This window comes from Onychomys torridus, chromosome 2 (genome assembly GCF_903995425.1).
Source record: "Onychomys torridus chromosome 2, mOncTor1.1, whole genome shotgun sequence".
Classification (NCBI taxonomy): domain Eukaryota; kingdom Metazoa; phylum Chordata; class Mammalia; order Rodentia; family Cricetidae; genus Onychomys; species Onychomys torridus.
In genome coordinates this window covers 150048616-150063802 of record NC_050444.1, presented here as the reverse complement: position 1 = coordinate 150063802, position 15187 = coordinate 150048616, and the positions used below count along the sequence as shown (strand labels likewise).

At 44.8% G+C, this 15187-nt stretch overlaps 1 protein-coding gene across 2 annotated transcripts in view; it reads right to left on the bottom strand.

Moving 5' to 3' along the window:
- Positions 1-945: 945 nt before the first annotated feature.
- Luzp1 (leucine zipper protein 1) overlaps positions 946-15187 on the bottom strand; it is an 81273-nt gene continuing 67031 nt past the window's right edge. The window contains exons 3-4 of one of the 2 annotated variants that reach the window (XM_036178071.1): positions 6625-9799; positions 946-5066 (exon numbers count right to left, since the gene is read on the bottom strand). In XM_036178071.1, the coding sequence (XP_036033964.1) occupies positions 4911-5066; positions 6625-9687 (3219 nt within the window). In that variant the 5' untranslated portion in view covers positions 9688-9799 and the 3' untranslated portion in view covers positions 946-4910. The remainder of the gene's footprint in view (positions 5067-6624; positions 9800-15187) is intronic. The other variant, XM_036178072.1, reaches the window with a different exon arrangement.

The following is a 15187-nucleotide window of genomic DNA, read 5'->3' as shown; positions in this document are numbered from 1 at the left end:
TCCTGTGTTTGCCTACATGTATGTATGTGTACTACACACATGCCTTACAGGTGCTAGGAATCAAACCTGGGTCCAGTGCTCTTAACCATGGAGCCCTCTCTCCAGCCCCATTATAATTTTTTTTTAAGTACATGGGATAGTTTTGAAGATTCATTTATTATGTATACAGTGTTCTGTATCCCTGCAGGCCAGAAGAGGGCGCCAGATCTCATCACAGATGGTTGTGAGCCACCATGTGGTTGCTGGGAATTGAACTCGAGATCTCTGGAAGACCAGCCAGTGCTCTTAATCACTGAGCCATCTCTCCAGCCCTGCCCTCCTCAATTCTTAATGGCAGTGTATTAAGTGGGAGGCTCCAAAGGAGTATTTCTTTCACTTTTCATGTACTAGTGCCCATCTGTGTTGGCAAGGAGCACCTTGTAGTTGAACTATCTCCTCTATAAGGCTGCTGGAAAGTACTTAGAAACCTAGCCTAATGCTCACATCTCAAAACTCTTCCTCTAGTGTGTATGAAAAATGGAATGGGGCTTTTCCCTTAGTTTCAATGAGTGACAGCAGTAGGAAAAAAAAATGTTGAAAACAGTGTTTTTTGGTTTTTTGAGACAGGGTTTCCCTGTGTAGCTTTGCACCTTTCCTGGAACTCACTTGGTAGCCCAGGCTGGCCTCAAACTCACAGAGATCCGCCTGCCGGGATTAAAGGCGTGTGCCACCACTGCCCATCGAGACAAATTATCTTTGACAACACATAAGCCTAAAAAGAAAATAGAGCAAAGAGGCAGCTGCTGGTTTTAACTCTAAGTGAATGAACCAGTTTTAAAGCATAAATTATTTGCTAGGTAAAATACTTATATTTGTGAAACTTCATACCAGCAGCACCAATTCAGAGATAACGGCTGTTTCCAGAAATTATATTGACAAAATTGGCATCACTGACTCAAAAGAGCATATGGAAATGAGGGAGCTTTATTGGTTACAATATTGTGCTGCAGAGCCAACAGAGAGCATTACAGCCTAAGTAAGGACACATGCAGACAGGCAGCTTCAACTATACACATGCACCCAAGGAGCCCTGAGCCACGGCCCGAGGCTGTGCCCTGCTTTCCAGAGGCAGGTTCTGGCCTCTCTGGTCCCATACTTGGAGCAGGAATGTAGAAGCTGCTGCACCTAGACTCCAAGGGGCAGAGGTGAAGCCAGAGCCACCTGCCTGGGCAAGTAGGTGTAGACCAACAGAGCTGAGGCCCCAGCAAAGGGCCTATCATGCGTAAGTTTATTTAAGGGCTATCTTCCTAGCCCTCCCAATCTTTAAAATACAAAAAATAGACTTTATTCTCTTAAAAATACATTCCGTTCAATACATGTTCTGAGCTGTGAAGCAGCAGGAAAATAGGACCTCTTTCCTATGACCTTGGTTGAGGTGTTGAGAACCCTGTTCCCCATTCAGGGTGTTCAAAAGGTAATCCCTAAAAAGCAGCTCTTACAAAGCAGTCTTTGTCAGAAGAAACCCATGCCGACACAGGTGGCCAGGGACCAGCCTCTGCGTCCCTGCTCCTTTACTGACCCACTAAATCTAACAACTAACACTGCCCAGGACAAGAAGTCCACTATTAGTCTAGGCACCTGCATGAGAGGGATGACTGGTGTGCAAGCTTGCCTGTAGCCTTGGCCCCACACAAATCCCTTTAACTCATACTCTGAACTGTTTCGCTGCCTCAGGAACAGACCTGGCACAGCTCCCTGCCTGCCACCCTGCGGCTTTTCTTACTGTGTCAGTACCCATGGCAGGTAACAGCAGCAGGTGGAGGACACCAGCTCCTGGCATTTAGCCAGCTCTTCATCCTCCAGCCAGGCAGTTCTAGAAACCAAGTTCCTCTATTCTGAACTCTCACAGATACACACACCTGCTGACTCAGTTTAGCTGTCTACCCAGACTACCAAAGAGAAGCACTGGTCATAAAAGTGTTGGTGGGGACTAAGGGAATATTTGGCTTGTTTTAGACAACAATTTGACTATTGGTCTCCCTTCTATTTGAAGGCTTCCTCTAGCATTCAGTTTGGGCCCAAAGGTTACATCTTGGTGGTTTTTTTCAGAACTGATGTGCCTTCCAACCTTGGAATCATAGCTAGCCTATTAATCCACATGAAGCCCAGAGGAACCAAACCCTCCAAACTTCACTTGCTTGGTATAAACGTTGTCTGCAATGCTGAAGGCATTTAAAAATAAAACCTACTTTACAGCGGTTCTACAAAGTGTGCAGATTAAAGAAATATCCTGAAATAATTGTTACAATCAAATGCTATTGCACTCAGATTTTCAAAATGGCAGCCCACCGCTGTCCCATTTCCACACAACATTTTGAATAGCAGCAGGTGTTGGTGCTGCTAAAATGTGGAACAATCCAGACTTTGGCACCAGGAGCTACAGCACCAGAATCCAGGGCTCAACACCCAAAGACAAAAATTATTGGCGAGATCTTTTGAGGCAGGGCTTGGTGCCCGTTTTATCAGCAGAGAAGAGCCACAGACTTAATTTCCTATACTCTGCAGTGGACCACCACAGGGGTCTGTTTCCTTTGAACTCTCAGGGCTGCCCACTGGTACAGGAGAGTGGCAGGGACTACAAGTGAGAGATTGTGCAGCCTTGAATGGAGGAGTTTCTGGCCAGTGACCCAAAAGCAGCAGCAGGAACAGATCTTGAAAACACTATCCTAGTTGTACATCGAGTTAGGATGTGGAGGCAAGACACATGGCAATGCCCTCAGGTTAGCAAAACTCCATTAAAACAGAAGTGCTAGAGAGTTGTTCCTGTCCCTGGGGTTTAAAACAAAAAACAAAACAAAACAAAACAAAAAACAAAAACAAAAAAACAAGTAGATCTCCCCACACCCTGGCAGGATGGCTGAGTCTGATGCAGACGGGCAGATGAGTGCCAGTGTGTGTGCTGAGTAAGGGTGGAGGAGACTACTCAGTCCTCCTGAGGATGTCCTGAGTCTTCTCTGTTGCCAGAGAATTCACAGGAGAGGCACGGAAACAGGAATCAAACAGACTTGTGTTATAGAAAGCACCTAGCTTGAAAGCCAGGAAATGTGGCACTGGGAAATACTGGTGCCACGTAGACCTGAGACCACGCAATCTAATCCCTTCACCTCAGACTTAAGTTGGGCCTTACAGAGTTCTCAGAGCTTATCCCCATGACAGAAACATGAGGAAAGGAGAAAGTATAAGACCCAGAAGACAACTGAGGGCAGAAAGACATTCCCCAGACTCCTGTGGACACCACCTTCCAAAAGCAAGAGTCAGCCCATGCAGAATGGTGAAAACAAGTTTGGAACACCACAATTAAGGCCTTAGAGGTCATCCACTCGAAAACTCATTTTGAGCTGTGAAGCAGCGATGGCAGAACACTTGCCTAGCGTGCCACGTCCTAGGTTCAACCCCAGCATGCACATGTGTACAGACGTGAGCAACAAATGAAAAACCAACAAAGAACTCATCTTAAAGATAGGGGAAACTGAGGCTCCAAGAAGACAATGATTTGCCAAAGACCACAGAGCAAGGAGTGGCAAAGCCAGGAGGGATGGGGAGAATGGCATTCCAGACTCCTAGTCCAGTGATAAGGCAATGGCATCCACTTCACATAGGTAGCCATGGAGGATCCCTTTGAACAGAAAGAATGCTTCAAAAAATTCAGCAACAAGCAAATAGTTAACCTCCCCATGTGGTTGGTATAAGGAGATAAAAGTGTTTTTTATTTATCTGCCTTCCTAAAAGGTTTAATGCACTTTGAACTGCATAAATCTGAGGCCCTCAACAGGCAGGTATTGGCTTTCCTCCAATGAAATCACTGAAATAATGATCTACTCGTAGATACCAAGGGCTTGCTTTTGTGGGAATGGTGCATCAGCAGTCAGCATGGTAAAGTGCAAGGCCTCCTCCATGGGAAGGAAGAGGAATGGGAGAGAGCAGTCAGCCCATGCCTTTCATGGAGCTATTGCTTTGTGGAGTGACTAAAGGGATTCGATTGTTCTTGTTCTTTCCCATTTGCTGGGCACTTCCTAGAAGGCAGAGTATGCTGGGTCAGCCAGCTCAGTCTAGGGATTTCCCCAAGATAAAAATGATGAAGTCAGCTGAAGTTTCCAGCCCCCGGCGAGAGCAGAGGCGACGCCAGCAGCAATGTTGGTGCCCAGGAGAGGAGATGCATGAGATCTGTTTGTTTCTGATGCCTTTGGAAGGTAAGCTGGGAACTGAAGTTGGAGGATGGTAGGACTCCATTTGGTATCATGCTCTGCCTCCAAGAAACTGGTTAGCCAAACGCTGAGTCAGGAAGCTTCAGCATAAAGGTGGTCCCATATTCATAATTACTAAGAGGCACAGCACAGACCCTTTTTCTGTTTCCAAATTCTCAAGAACTCAAAGACAGGAATGTAGGTCCCCTAGATGGAATGATGGCTGATGGTTTCTTGGGTGGTCCCTTTAGGGCAAACAAGGAGCCAACTGGAAACGGTAAGAAGACCAATCGGCATCAACTCCATAGCAAAAGGGGCTGGGCTTTGAGATACAAACAGCCCATCAAGGAGCAGAGAAGAGAGCTTTCGGCTGCTTCTACGGTGGTGGGTTTCTGTTACTTCCCATTTGGGGGTCTGAGAGTGGTCCATGCTTCCTTGGGGGCGGGGTTAGGAGAAAGGACTACTCATGCATCAGGGAAGGCTGGGCCTGAGTGACTGGTTTGCAGTCTGATCCTATCTGGACAACTGACAGAAATTACCTAAGCCATAGCCTGGCTCTCTACAGTCTCCCAGCCAAGGCCTTTGTGTCTAGCCTGATTAACTGGCCTTGGATCCTTCTCAGGCCAGGAAAGGGGAGGAGCTGAGAAGCAGGAGGAGGGAAGAAATAGCAGATGTCACCTAGCTGGCTCAGTCTTCCTCAGCATATGGCCTGGCCGGCTGTAGTTGCTCCTCAGCCCAGACTTGCTCAGACTCTGGCAACCCCTGCTTCCCAGGCAGTTCAGAATGCTCCAGGGCGTTGTGCACTCGCCTGCTGATAACACATGTGCCGTCCTCCCCTTCCTCCTGTGCCAATGAGTAACAAAAACAGAAAGTGAACTGCAGAGAGTACAGGAAGGGACGAGACACCCTAACCTTCCCCCTGGTAAGCTCTCCCACCTGGAATAAACACTACACAGTAACCGTGTTTTGTTTTGTTTTGTTTTTTGTGGGGGTGCACAAGTCAGTATAAAACCCCTTGAAAATAACTGAGGAGACCAAGAGGCTCACAACTGACAGAAGCCTATTATAGGCCAGAGCCCAGAACAGGAACATGGGGCCAGGATCCCCAAGGGGCAGGTGTGAAAGCCACTTCTTTGCTGCATGGCAGGAGCATGCAGAAAAGAAAGTTAGTTATTTCCACATTTGATCTGTGAAAAAGCCACGTGCCTTTCTCTTCTATCATTCTGTCCCTTGGCTTGTGTCTCCCTGGAAACTCAGCCAAATCTTTAGGACCCGAGATAGGCAGCTTTCTTCCTACTCTTGGAATTCTGCCTTGCCAACGATATTCTTTGTCAAAGAGTAATGAGTATGAGCAGAAAAAGCAGACAATCAGGGGAGAGAGGCATTCCTACAGAAGAATCTTAGGTTCCAGCTGCACTCTTTAGTTTATTCATCTAGATGACCTTGAATAAGGCACTTTGTCTGTGACCTTCATCTTTACTACTCACATATGAAACTAAGGACAGTACTGTTCACAGGGCTGTTTTAAGGGACACTGGGTGAAGCCAAGTGTCAATCTAAAAGATTGACAGGTTTATCCAGTTAACCCAGTTGCCTGCCTTTCAAAAAAATACTGGTATGGGCTGGAGAGATGGTTCGATGGTTAAGAGCAGCCTATGGTTCCAGAAGATCTAGGTTCGATTCCTAGTGCCCACATGGCAGCTCACAACCACCTGTGACTCTAGTCCTAGGGTGCTGACACTCTCCTGGCCTCTGTGGTACCAGGCACAGACTTGGTACACAGACATGCATGCAAACAAAACACCCATATGCACTAAATAAAATTTAATGTGAATTTTAAAAAGGTACTAGTGTGTCTACAGGCAAGGCACTTTCATGGCCATGGGGACCGGGTCCAAGACACACTCCTGGGGCCTTCTCTAGGATCTGTTCAGACATTCTGGGTCTCAAGTCAATTGGTTCTGAACTCATCTGTCCTTTCATGAGCCATATGGAAGCACTCTCACAGAGATAATATAACGGGTCAGGCCTAGCTGGGACAGAATAAAGTGATATTGGGTGTAAAGCTTCTAAAGTAGGTCCAGGATCAGCTCTCATTCTCCCTAGCTACTGGCTGCCCAACAGGCAGCAGGACAGGAAGAACCTGTTCATAGCCATCCCACAGGCATCCAAGAGCTTCCTGTTCACTGCTCAGGAAGTCTCAGGCAGACTAAGGAACAAATGGCACTTTCCCTTCGACTCCCCTTCCCTGTAAAAGCAGATGAAGAAGACAAAGTAGACGAGGGTTCGGTAAGCCATGCTGCTTTCTGCCAAACTTACCTGAGACTCACTATTCTCAGCAATCCTAGGCCAAACAGATCAAGGCTGAGGGAAACAGAAGAGGAAGGAAAGTGAGACTCACCATGCTTGCTGAGTGGTTCCAGGAAGCGGCAGTGATGGCATCTCCTATCCGATTCCTCCGGGTGAGAACCTCTGATGCGGTGAGGCTACTTTGGGTCCTTCTAGAGGAGAGTTCAGGAGCGTCCCCTGCATTTCCTACCTTTCGAGTGCCCTGTTCAGAAGGGAGGGACCTGGGCTGTTCAAGCTCTAAGAAGTCTGTGGAAGACCTCTGTGTGTAGGCATTGGTAGATTCCATGTGCCTACCTACTCGAGTTGGGGTATCTTCTGAACATTTCAAGTCTCGCTTACTCTTCCAAGCATTCCGCACAGTGACGTGTCTGGTATCTGAAGAACCTACCTCTGAAGAGGTGCTATGGCTTTTCCACCTGATTGTCTCCGCTGGGGGGGCATGACTATTCCTCTCCACAGAATCTGATGGCTTAATTAGAATGCTGCTCCGAGAGACCACTGTCTCTGGTCTATTCTTTGGACACCCATCTCCCATTCTTTCAGCTTCTGTGAGCTGCAAGGTGATGTCATGTTTATGAATAGAGAGCTCAAGGGGCGAACTGACATGGTTGCTAACTGATGTGAGCTCTGGGGTCCCCACCTGGATGTTGCTGGTGGAGGTATGCCTCTCCCTTGGGGCCTCTCCTGGGATGGCTCTAGGGCCACTGCTGTCCGAGGGGTAGATGGTGATGCTGCTTGTCACTTTGCTTGTCACAGGTTTAGAGGTGGACCTCTGCTTCTCCAGGACAACCTCAGATCCAGATCCTCCCATGATTTTCTTCACATCCTTATCAATGATAACAGGTTTTATAATCGCTCTAGACCGCAGGGCCTCTCTGGGGCTGAAGGGCCTTTGGTTTTTCACCCCAGCACCATTGGCATCTGGGAATTCTACAGCGGAGGAAGCTCTGGTAGGTTTCACAGGTTCGTTTTCTATTGCAGCATTTTTATTATTTTCAAACAGGGCAGTTCTAGGTCCCCCTCGGGTCTTGGCCTTTTCTCTAGAGTTTGGCTGTTGTTTGGGCTCTGGCTCTGGAGTGATAGTTGTGCTCACCAACTTGGCAGTGACAAGAGATTCTATGTCCAAGTCATCATCTGAGTCCATCTTCTCTCTGCCACTGGATTTGATGACCCGGCACCTCAGAGCTTCATGCTGACTGCTGTCTTCCGTGACAACTGCTACAGACTGATCAACTCCTTCTTTATTTAGCATTGAAAAGCCCTGAATGATATTTTCTTGGCTTCTTGAACTATAAGGATACTTTGATAAAGTAGGAGCTTTAGAATTTGGAAAATTAGCATCAGCTTCCAGTCCATTAGCAGTCTTTTTGCCCTTAGAAATCCCTTCTGAGGAGGCTCTTTGACAGGAGGACAGAGTTCCAGTGGCCTTAGAACAGCCCAAATCTGCAGCCTGAGTCACCTGACTTCCACTGCCAGGCATCTGTCCTCTCTTGCTGTAGTGGGCCTCAGAGGAGATCTCAGAAGTCTTGTCTCCTCTACCCACTGTATCATTAGGAACAGATCCATGGGTGGAGTCACCAAACGTTCGAGTTGTCTTCTCTACTTTCCCCTTAAGTCCACCCTCAGTGCCTGGCTTGGGAGTCCCCTTCCAAACCTTACTGTGCTCCTGGGCAGCAGGCGGGTACCGGCTAAGCACTGATGGCTGTTCCCTACCCTTCTTCCCTTCACTCTGAGAGGACCCAGGTACAAATCGGTCTTCAGCTCTCTTTGTCTCCTGGGGTCCACTGTCTGCACCCACTCCCATGTTGGAAGCTTTTGCTGCCCTTCTGTTGGCAAAAATAGGAGAAGAAGCCTGCTTGTTGCTTAGAGAATAGTTTTCATTATTGAGAGCAAACTCCCTGTTCCGGATCCTTTCCCGCTTATGTTGAGGGGACAGTTCCCGGGGTGTGTGCCTGGACATGGATGCCTCACCCCCATGACCTCTGAACTTAGTCCTCTCGTGCCTGCCTCTGCCCAATAGGAAAGCATCTTCCCCTTCTATGTCCCCATTTCCTAACTCTTTCTGTTTCTTGACTTGCAGCTTTATCTCCTCTAGCTGGCTAGCTAAGATTCTGTTTTTATTCAGTTCAGTTAGGTAATTATCCTGAAGGTCATTGTTTTTGGCCCTCATTTTCTTAAGCTCTTCTTCCAAAGATTCAAAGTGTTTGATTTGTGTCTTGAGTCTCTGAATCTCTTGATTGAGGTCTTTAACTTTGTTGTCCTCCTGGTTCCGATTCTTTTCATTTTCTGATTTGTCTCTGCTTTCATTCTCCACCTGCTTTAGGTAGTCCAGACTGCCCTTCCTTCTCGGTTCTTTGGGTGGCAATGTGGAGGAGATGCCATCCTCGATGCGCAGGTCACTCCTCTCCGAAAGAGTGGAAGCATTCCTCGTGTGATCTCTGCTCATTTTCTTGTTCTGCTCCAGTTTTTGAGTAAGCTCTTTTATTAATTTCTCGTTTTCTTTGTCCTTTTCATTCAAGTATTTCCTCTCCTTTACGAAGCTCAGGGTCAACGATTTTAGCTTTTCTAGCTCTGACACTAAGCTCTGCTCAGCTTTACCCAGGCGGTCCTCCGAAGACTCCAGCTCTTTCACCTTGACCCGGAGCAGCTCCAGCTCAGAGGAGGTTTTCTTGGCCAGGTTTCTCTCTTCATTCAGGCTCAGACAGAGCTGGGAACACTCATTCTTGCTCCTGCTCAAGGCCTCCTCCAGCTTCTCTAACTCGGCCATTCGTTTCTGAAGCCACTCGATCTCAGATTTTAGCTCCCGGGTAAGGTTTTCCTCCTCCTCAAGTTTCTCCTTCATCATATGACACAGGTCCTCTGCTCTCTTAATTTCCTCATCTTTACCTTCAATCTTCAGTACCCGCTGGCGCAGCACCTCAATCTCAGCCAGCATGCTGGAGTTACTGCCCTCCGCCTGAATCACCTTGTCCTGGAGGTCCAGGAGCTCATCCTCAGCTTTTTGGAGGTTTTTTGTGGCTTCCTCCAATTCATCAAGGCGGCGGCTCAGGCTCTGTAACTTAAACCGCAGATGGCGACTGGAGGCAGCATCCTTGTAGCTGGCCATGTCTGCCATGTCTACAGCCAGCCAAGGTGGACTGCTAGAGGCATCCAACTGCACTGGAGAAACTGGTTACCTTTCTCTTGGCATCCACAGCCGCCTTTGGCAACTGAAGACCATTATAAATCTACAGAATGAAAGCAGAAAACACATCAGCAAATTTTTAAAAATGCATGTTAGTTTGATTGTAAAAAGAACTCCAACCTGCAGCCCTTGTACATAGGACACAGCAGCTACTCAAAATTTTAATGGATCAACTGGAATAAACCTGCAAAAAACTTCTGTTCTTCATGGCTGACAATGAGCTAATACCTAAGCACAGCATGGCATTAGAGTGCAGGGAACCCCCAATTCTCATGTCAGAGTACAAGGGCATCCACCACATGCTCAATCTCTACCCTTTCTGTATTCAACAAAAAACATAGCTATAAAGTGAGCAGTCCTCTCTACCAGTGCCCTTGTGAGAACATGTGGTGAGCTCTTGGTAACAACACACTAAATAATCCTGAAGTGGGAAGAGGGGAGGCGGGATGCAGACCAAAGGAGGAAAGAAGTCATATTTGAAACAAGTTGGTGAAGGAACTTTACATTAAAAAAAAAAAAAAATACTGCCCCAAACAGAATAAAGTTAAACTGCTCCCAGACATAAAGATACAAAAGAAATTGGCCTCAACCAATTGGCTGTTCTAATGAAAGATCTGACACTGGATCATTTATAAAGAAAGACCAGATGAGGTTCTAGAAGCTGGAAAACGCAAACTCAGGCCACCAGCAGGTACTTCTATGCCTGGGGTCCGCTCCTAGGAGAGTATCTTAAGTCTGTAGACTTGAATGGTGGAAGGACAAAAAAGGTTAGAGCCCTTCTGTAAGGGTGACAAGTCCATCACCTCTTAATTATATTGGGGAGGATTAAATTCAAACAAGAGTTTCCTGGGGCACACAAACATTCAAATCATAGCAACAATCTTTGAAGAAACAACTGAACCCTAACTGAGTGTCAAGAAGAAGACAAAAGACACCATATGGTGATACTTAAGAAGTAAGCTGTCCGTCTAATTATAGACCCCTCAAATTTACCATCAAACATGAGTTTTGACTTAATGAACTCCATCAGTGAAGTGGGGAGAAGGCATGTGCACAGCATATCCCAACACTACCAGATGCCACTCTCAAGCTCACATTCAAGGCTATAAAAAACTATTGTGATGGCTGGTGTTAATTGTCAACTTGATGGAATGTAGAGTCACCTGTACATGGGGGTGGGGAGTTGATTGTGTTAATTGCTGCCCACTATGGGTGGCCTTTCCTTGGCAAGGATCCTGGACAATATAAATGGAGAAAGGGAGCTGAGCAGCACCATGCACTCACTGCTCTCTGTTCCTGATTGGGGATGTGATAGGATCAGCTGCTTAAGATGCCTGAGTGGACTGGGCCCTTAAACTGTAAGCAGAAATAAACCCTTTCTCTCTAGAGTTGCTTTTATCAAGGTATTTTATCACATCAACAGAAAAAGACACTAAGATACTCACCCAAACAATTCTAAAAGAAATCTTAAATTAGGCCACAAAGGAATCAAACAAATAAGTAACAGAAGACAGCTGAAAATATAGTTTGAAACAAAGGAAAATACAACTTTCTCAAATATATAGGATAAACTCAGCAGGGCACAAAAGAGAAGGTGGTAAGATTTTTTTAAGAACCAGAGGACTGGAGGTCTGCTGTGAGAGAGTGTCTTTTATGTATGACAGGGAATTGCACCCAGGAAATCTAACAATGAGCATGCCTGAACAAGACCTAAACAATTATGCCATCAGATAACAACCCAATAACAACCCAACACAGGTAGGGGAAGTCTCGAAAGGACCAACCCCTAGATGAAGAGCTACAAACAACTGATGGCTCTTAATTCCAAGTGGTCAACCCTAATTACATATTTACTCAGTAGGTAGGGGTGTGTGTGTGTGTGTGTGTAAAACAATAATAATTAAAGAAGCCAAGAATTCGAAGGGGAGGGGATAGTACAGGAGGAGCGGGTGAGTGTAAACGATGGAAACACAGTATTTATGTATGACATTCTCCAATGTAAAGAGTTGTAGGATGAAGTGAGCATTGCTTGGAAATCTTTATGGCTCTGGGTGCATATGGTAAATGACACTGCAACAATTAGTAACCTTGAAGCTTTCATCTTAACAAACAAACAAACAAAAGGCAAAGTAAACTTAGGATGGTAGCTCCAGCTGCCAGGGAAAGTGAAACAGGATGACTGCTTAAACAAGGCCACCAAGAAGCCACTATCTATCAGCTAACTAAGTAATTAATTTGTTAACTCATTAAAATTAAGCAGAAGAAATAGAAAAAAATGAGTGGAAATCAACCTGAAGCAAGGAAACAAATAAGGGGGTAATCAAAGACAAAGCTGGCTCTTTAAAAAGATAATGGAACGGGAGATGGCTTTGCCACTAAGAACACTCGATGAAGCCAGGCGGTGGTGGCGTACACCTTTAATCCCAGCACTCAGGAGGCAGAGCCAAATGAGTTCAAGGCCAGCCTGGTCTACAAAGTGAGATCCAGGACAGGCACCAAAACTACACAGAGAGACCTTGTCTTCAAAAACAACAACAAAAACAAAAACAAAAAAACCCTCGATGAATAATTGTAGAAGACCTGAGTTCTAGTTCCCATTACCCATTTCAGATGGCTTACAGCTCCAGTTCCAGGGGATCCAATGCCCTCATTCAGTTTCCACAGGCACCTGGATGCATAGGATACACACATACGTACACACACACATACATACACACATACACACATACATACACACACACATACATACAGGTACACCTTTTAAAGGATTTTTTTAAAGTTGTTCCCAGATTTACTTAAAATATTGCAGAGCAAAACTGATTCAAAAGACTCCACATGATGTTTTCAAATTAAATATATCTTTTTACAATTGAAAAGATAATAAAATTAGGACTTTAGGAGGCTAAGATATAATATAGAATTACTGGTATCAAAAATGAAAAGAGAGAACACTACATATATATCAGAGACATTTAAAAGATAGTAATTTATAAACAACTCTGTGGCCAAAATTTGGCAATCCAGATGAAATGGTCACAATCTATAAAGAAATTGATCATCAGTAACTTTGCCAAATAGATACAAAAGCCCCAATGGCTTCACTGGTAAGAACTATGTGCATTTAGAAAAGATGGCCCCAGTTTTCCAGAAGACAGAAGCACAGCAAATAATTCCCAATTCATTCTGTGAGGCCAGCCAAACTCTCATAAGACCAAAGAAATCCCAAGAAAATAGAATCCGCAGACTACTATCATATTTACACAGATGCACCTAAGGCTTTTGAACAAACACTAGGAGATGAAATCTAACAATGTATAGGAAGAACTATATGCTACAACTAATTGGATTTACCCAGAAACTCAAACTCCAGCTTTTGAAAACTGTGTGACAGAAGCTGTCACACCATTAGGTTAAAGAAGAAAACTGACAGCCGGGCGAACTCTGAGTTCGAGGCCAGCCTGGTCTGCAGAGTGAGATCCAGGACAAGTACATCCAAAACAACATGGAGAAACCCTGTCTTGAAAAACCAAAAAAAGAAGAAAACCGAGATGATACCAGAGAGAGAAACTCAAGGCCTCCCTGCTGGGATGAGGGACAAAGCACTTTCAACATTGTACCAGAAGCTTAGATAATATAATTAGGCAAGAAAATAAAAGATATGCTGACTGGGAGGAAAGAAAAACTTTGTTTGAGGATAACATGTCTGTCTATGTAAAAAAATTCAAAAGAAAGTCCCCTTAAAACAATTAGTGGTTACAAGATGATTGCAGACTATAGGAACAGACAAATAGATAAAAAAAAAATTCAAAGCTGATGGGTGGTGGCCCATACCTTTAATCCCAGCACTTGGGATGCACAGGCAAGTGGATCTCTATGAGTTCAAGGCCTGGTCTACAAATCAAGTTTCAAGACAGCCAGGGCTACAGAGAGACACCCTATCTCAAAAGACCAAAAACAAACCAAAACAAAAAATCCTCAACCACTTCTCAGTGTACCAACAGTGTACAAGTAGAACTGGAAATTAAAGAACAGTATAATTTTTATTAGCACTATAAAAAATGAAATGTAGATATAAGCTCAAAAGGTACATCTGTATTTCATATAGTGTTTTGCAGACTGTAAAACTTCTGACCTAAGTAAATTCATGCTCACTGGTGGGAAGACTCAATATAGTCTGGATGTCAATTCTACAGACCCAACATACTCACAATCTAAATTCCCAACAACTACTGTGTGTACACTGACAAACTGATAAAGTTTTGGTAGAGTCAAATGACCAGAAGAACTAACACAAAATTAACAACTGAAATTAACAAAACTGAGAACTGATGATACCTAAACTAAGACAGTTATCAGTCAAGGCAGTATGTATAAGAAAGAACAGACAGATAAAGGAATAACACCACCCAGATAAATACTGTCCACTGATCTCTAAGAGCAAGACAATAAAACAGAGCAAAAATAGTCTTCTCTATAATTGTTGATAAAACCAGACCTATAAGCACAGTATAAAATGTAAAACTATCAACTCCTAAAAAATAAAAAAGGAGCTAAACCAAATGACCATGAGTACAGTGGTAATCTCAGGTACTGTCCCAAAAGTACAATCCATGAAGGAGAGAACTGGTTTATTAAAGTTAAAGACATCAAGACAAGCCAAAGACTGGGAGAGAATAACTAAAATGTATTTGATAATACCAGGAATGGTGGTGCCCACCATTAATCCTATAACTTGCAAGACAAAGACAGCTGGATCTCTGTGGGTTCAAAACCAACCTAGTTTACAAAGTGAGTTCCAGGACAGCCAAGGCTACAAAGAATAGACTATTATCCAAAATATATAAATGCTTACCTCAGTAAGAAAAACATGAGTGAAAGACCTGAATAGACACCTCGCCAAACTTGGGAGGCTGAGTTAGGAAGACTGCACCTTGAACCAGAGGCCAGCCTGGACTACATAATGGGTTGCAGACCAGTCAGGGCTACACAGTAAGACCCTGTCTTATGGTGATATTTTATTTGTGTACCCCAATAAAGCTTATCTGGGGATCAGAGGAAAAAGCCAGACACTATATTAAACACAGAAGTCAGGCAATGGTAGCACACACCTTTAATCCTAGCATGCGGCAGTCAAAGATCCATCTTGATTTCTATGAGTTCAAGGCCACACTGGGGACAGAGCCAGGTGTGGTGACACACACCTTTAATCCCAGCACTAGTTACCCATAAAGGTCTGGAGGTCTGTACAGACAGACAGGAAGTGATAGAGCTGGGTGGAAAGGGGAAGTGATGTAGCTGGGCAGAGAGGAAGTAAGATGGCAGGGCACAGTAAGGATATAGGTGTGAGTATACAAAAAGTAGCTCTCTCTCCCTGGAGGCTGAGGAGTTGGTAAGGTGAGTTTTGCTGTGACTTGTCCTATTCCTCTGATGT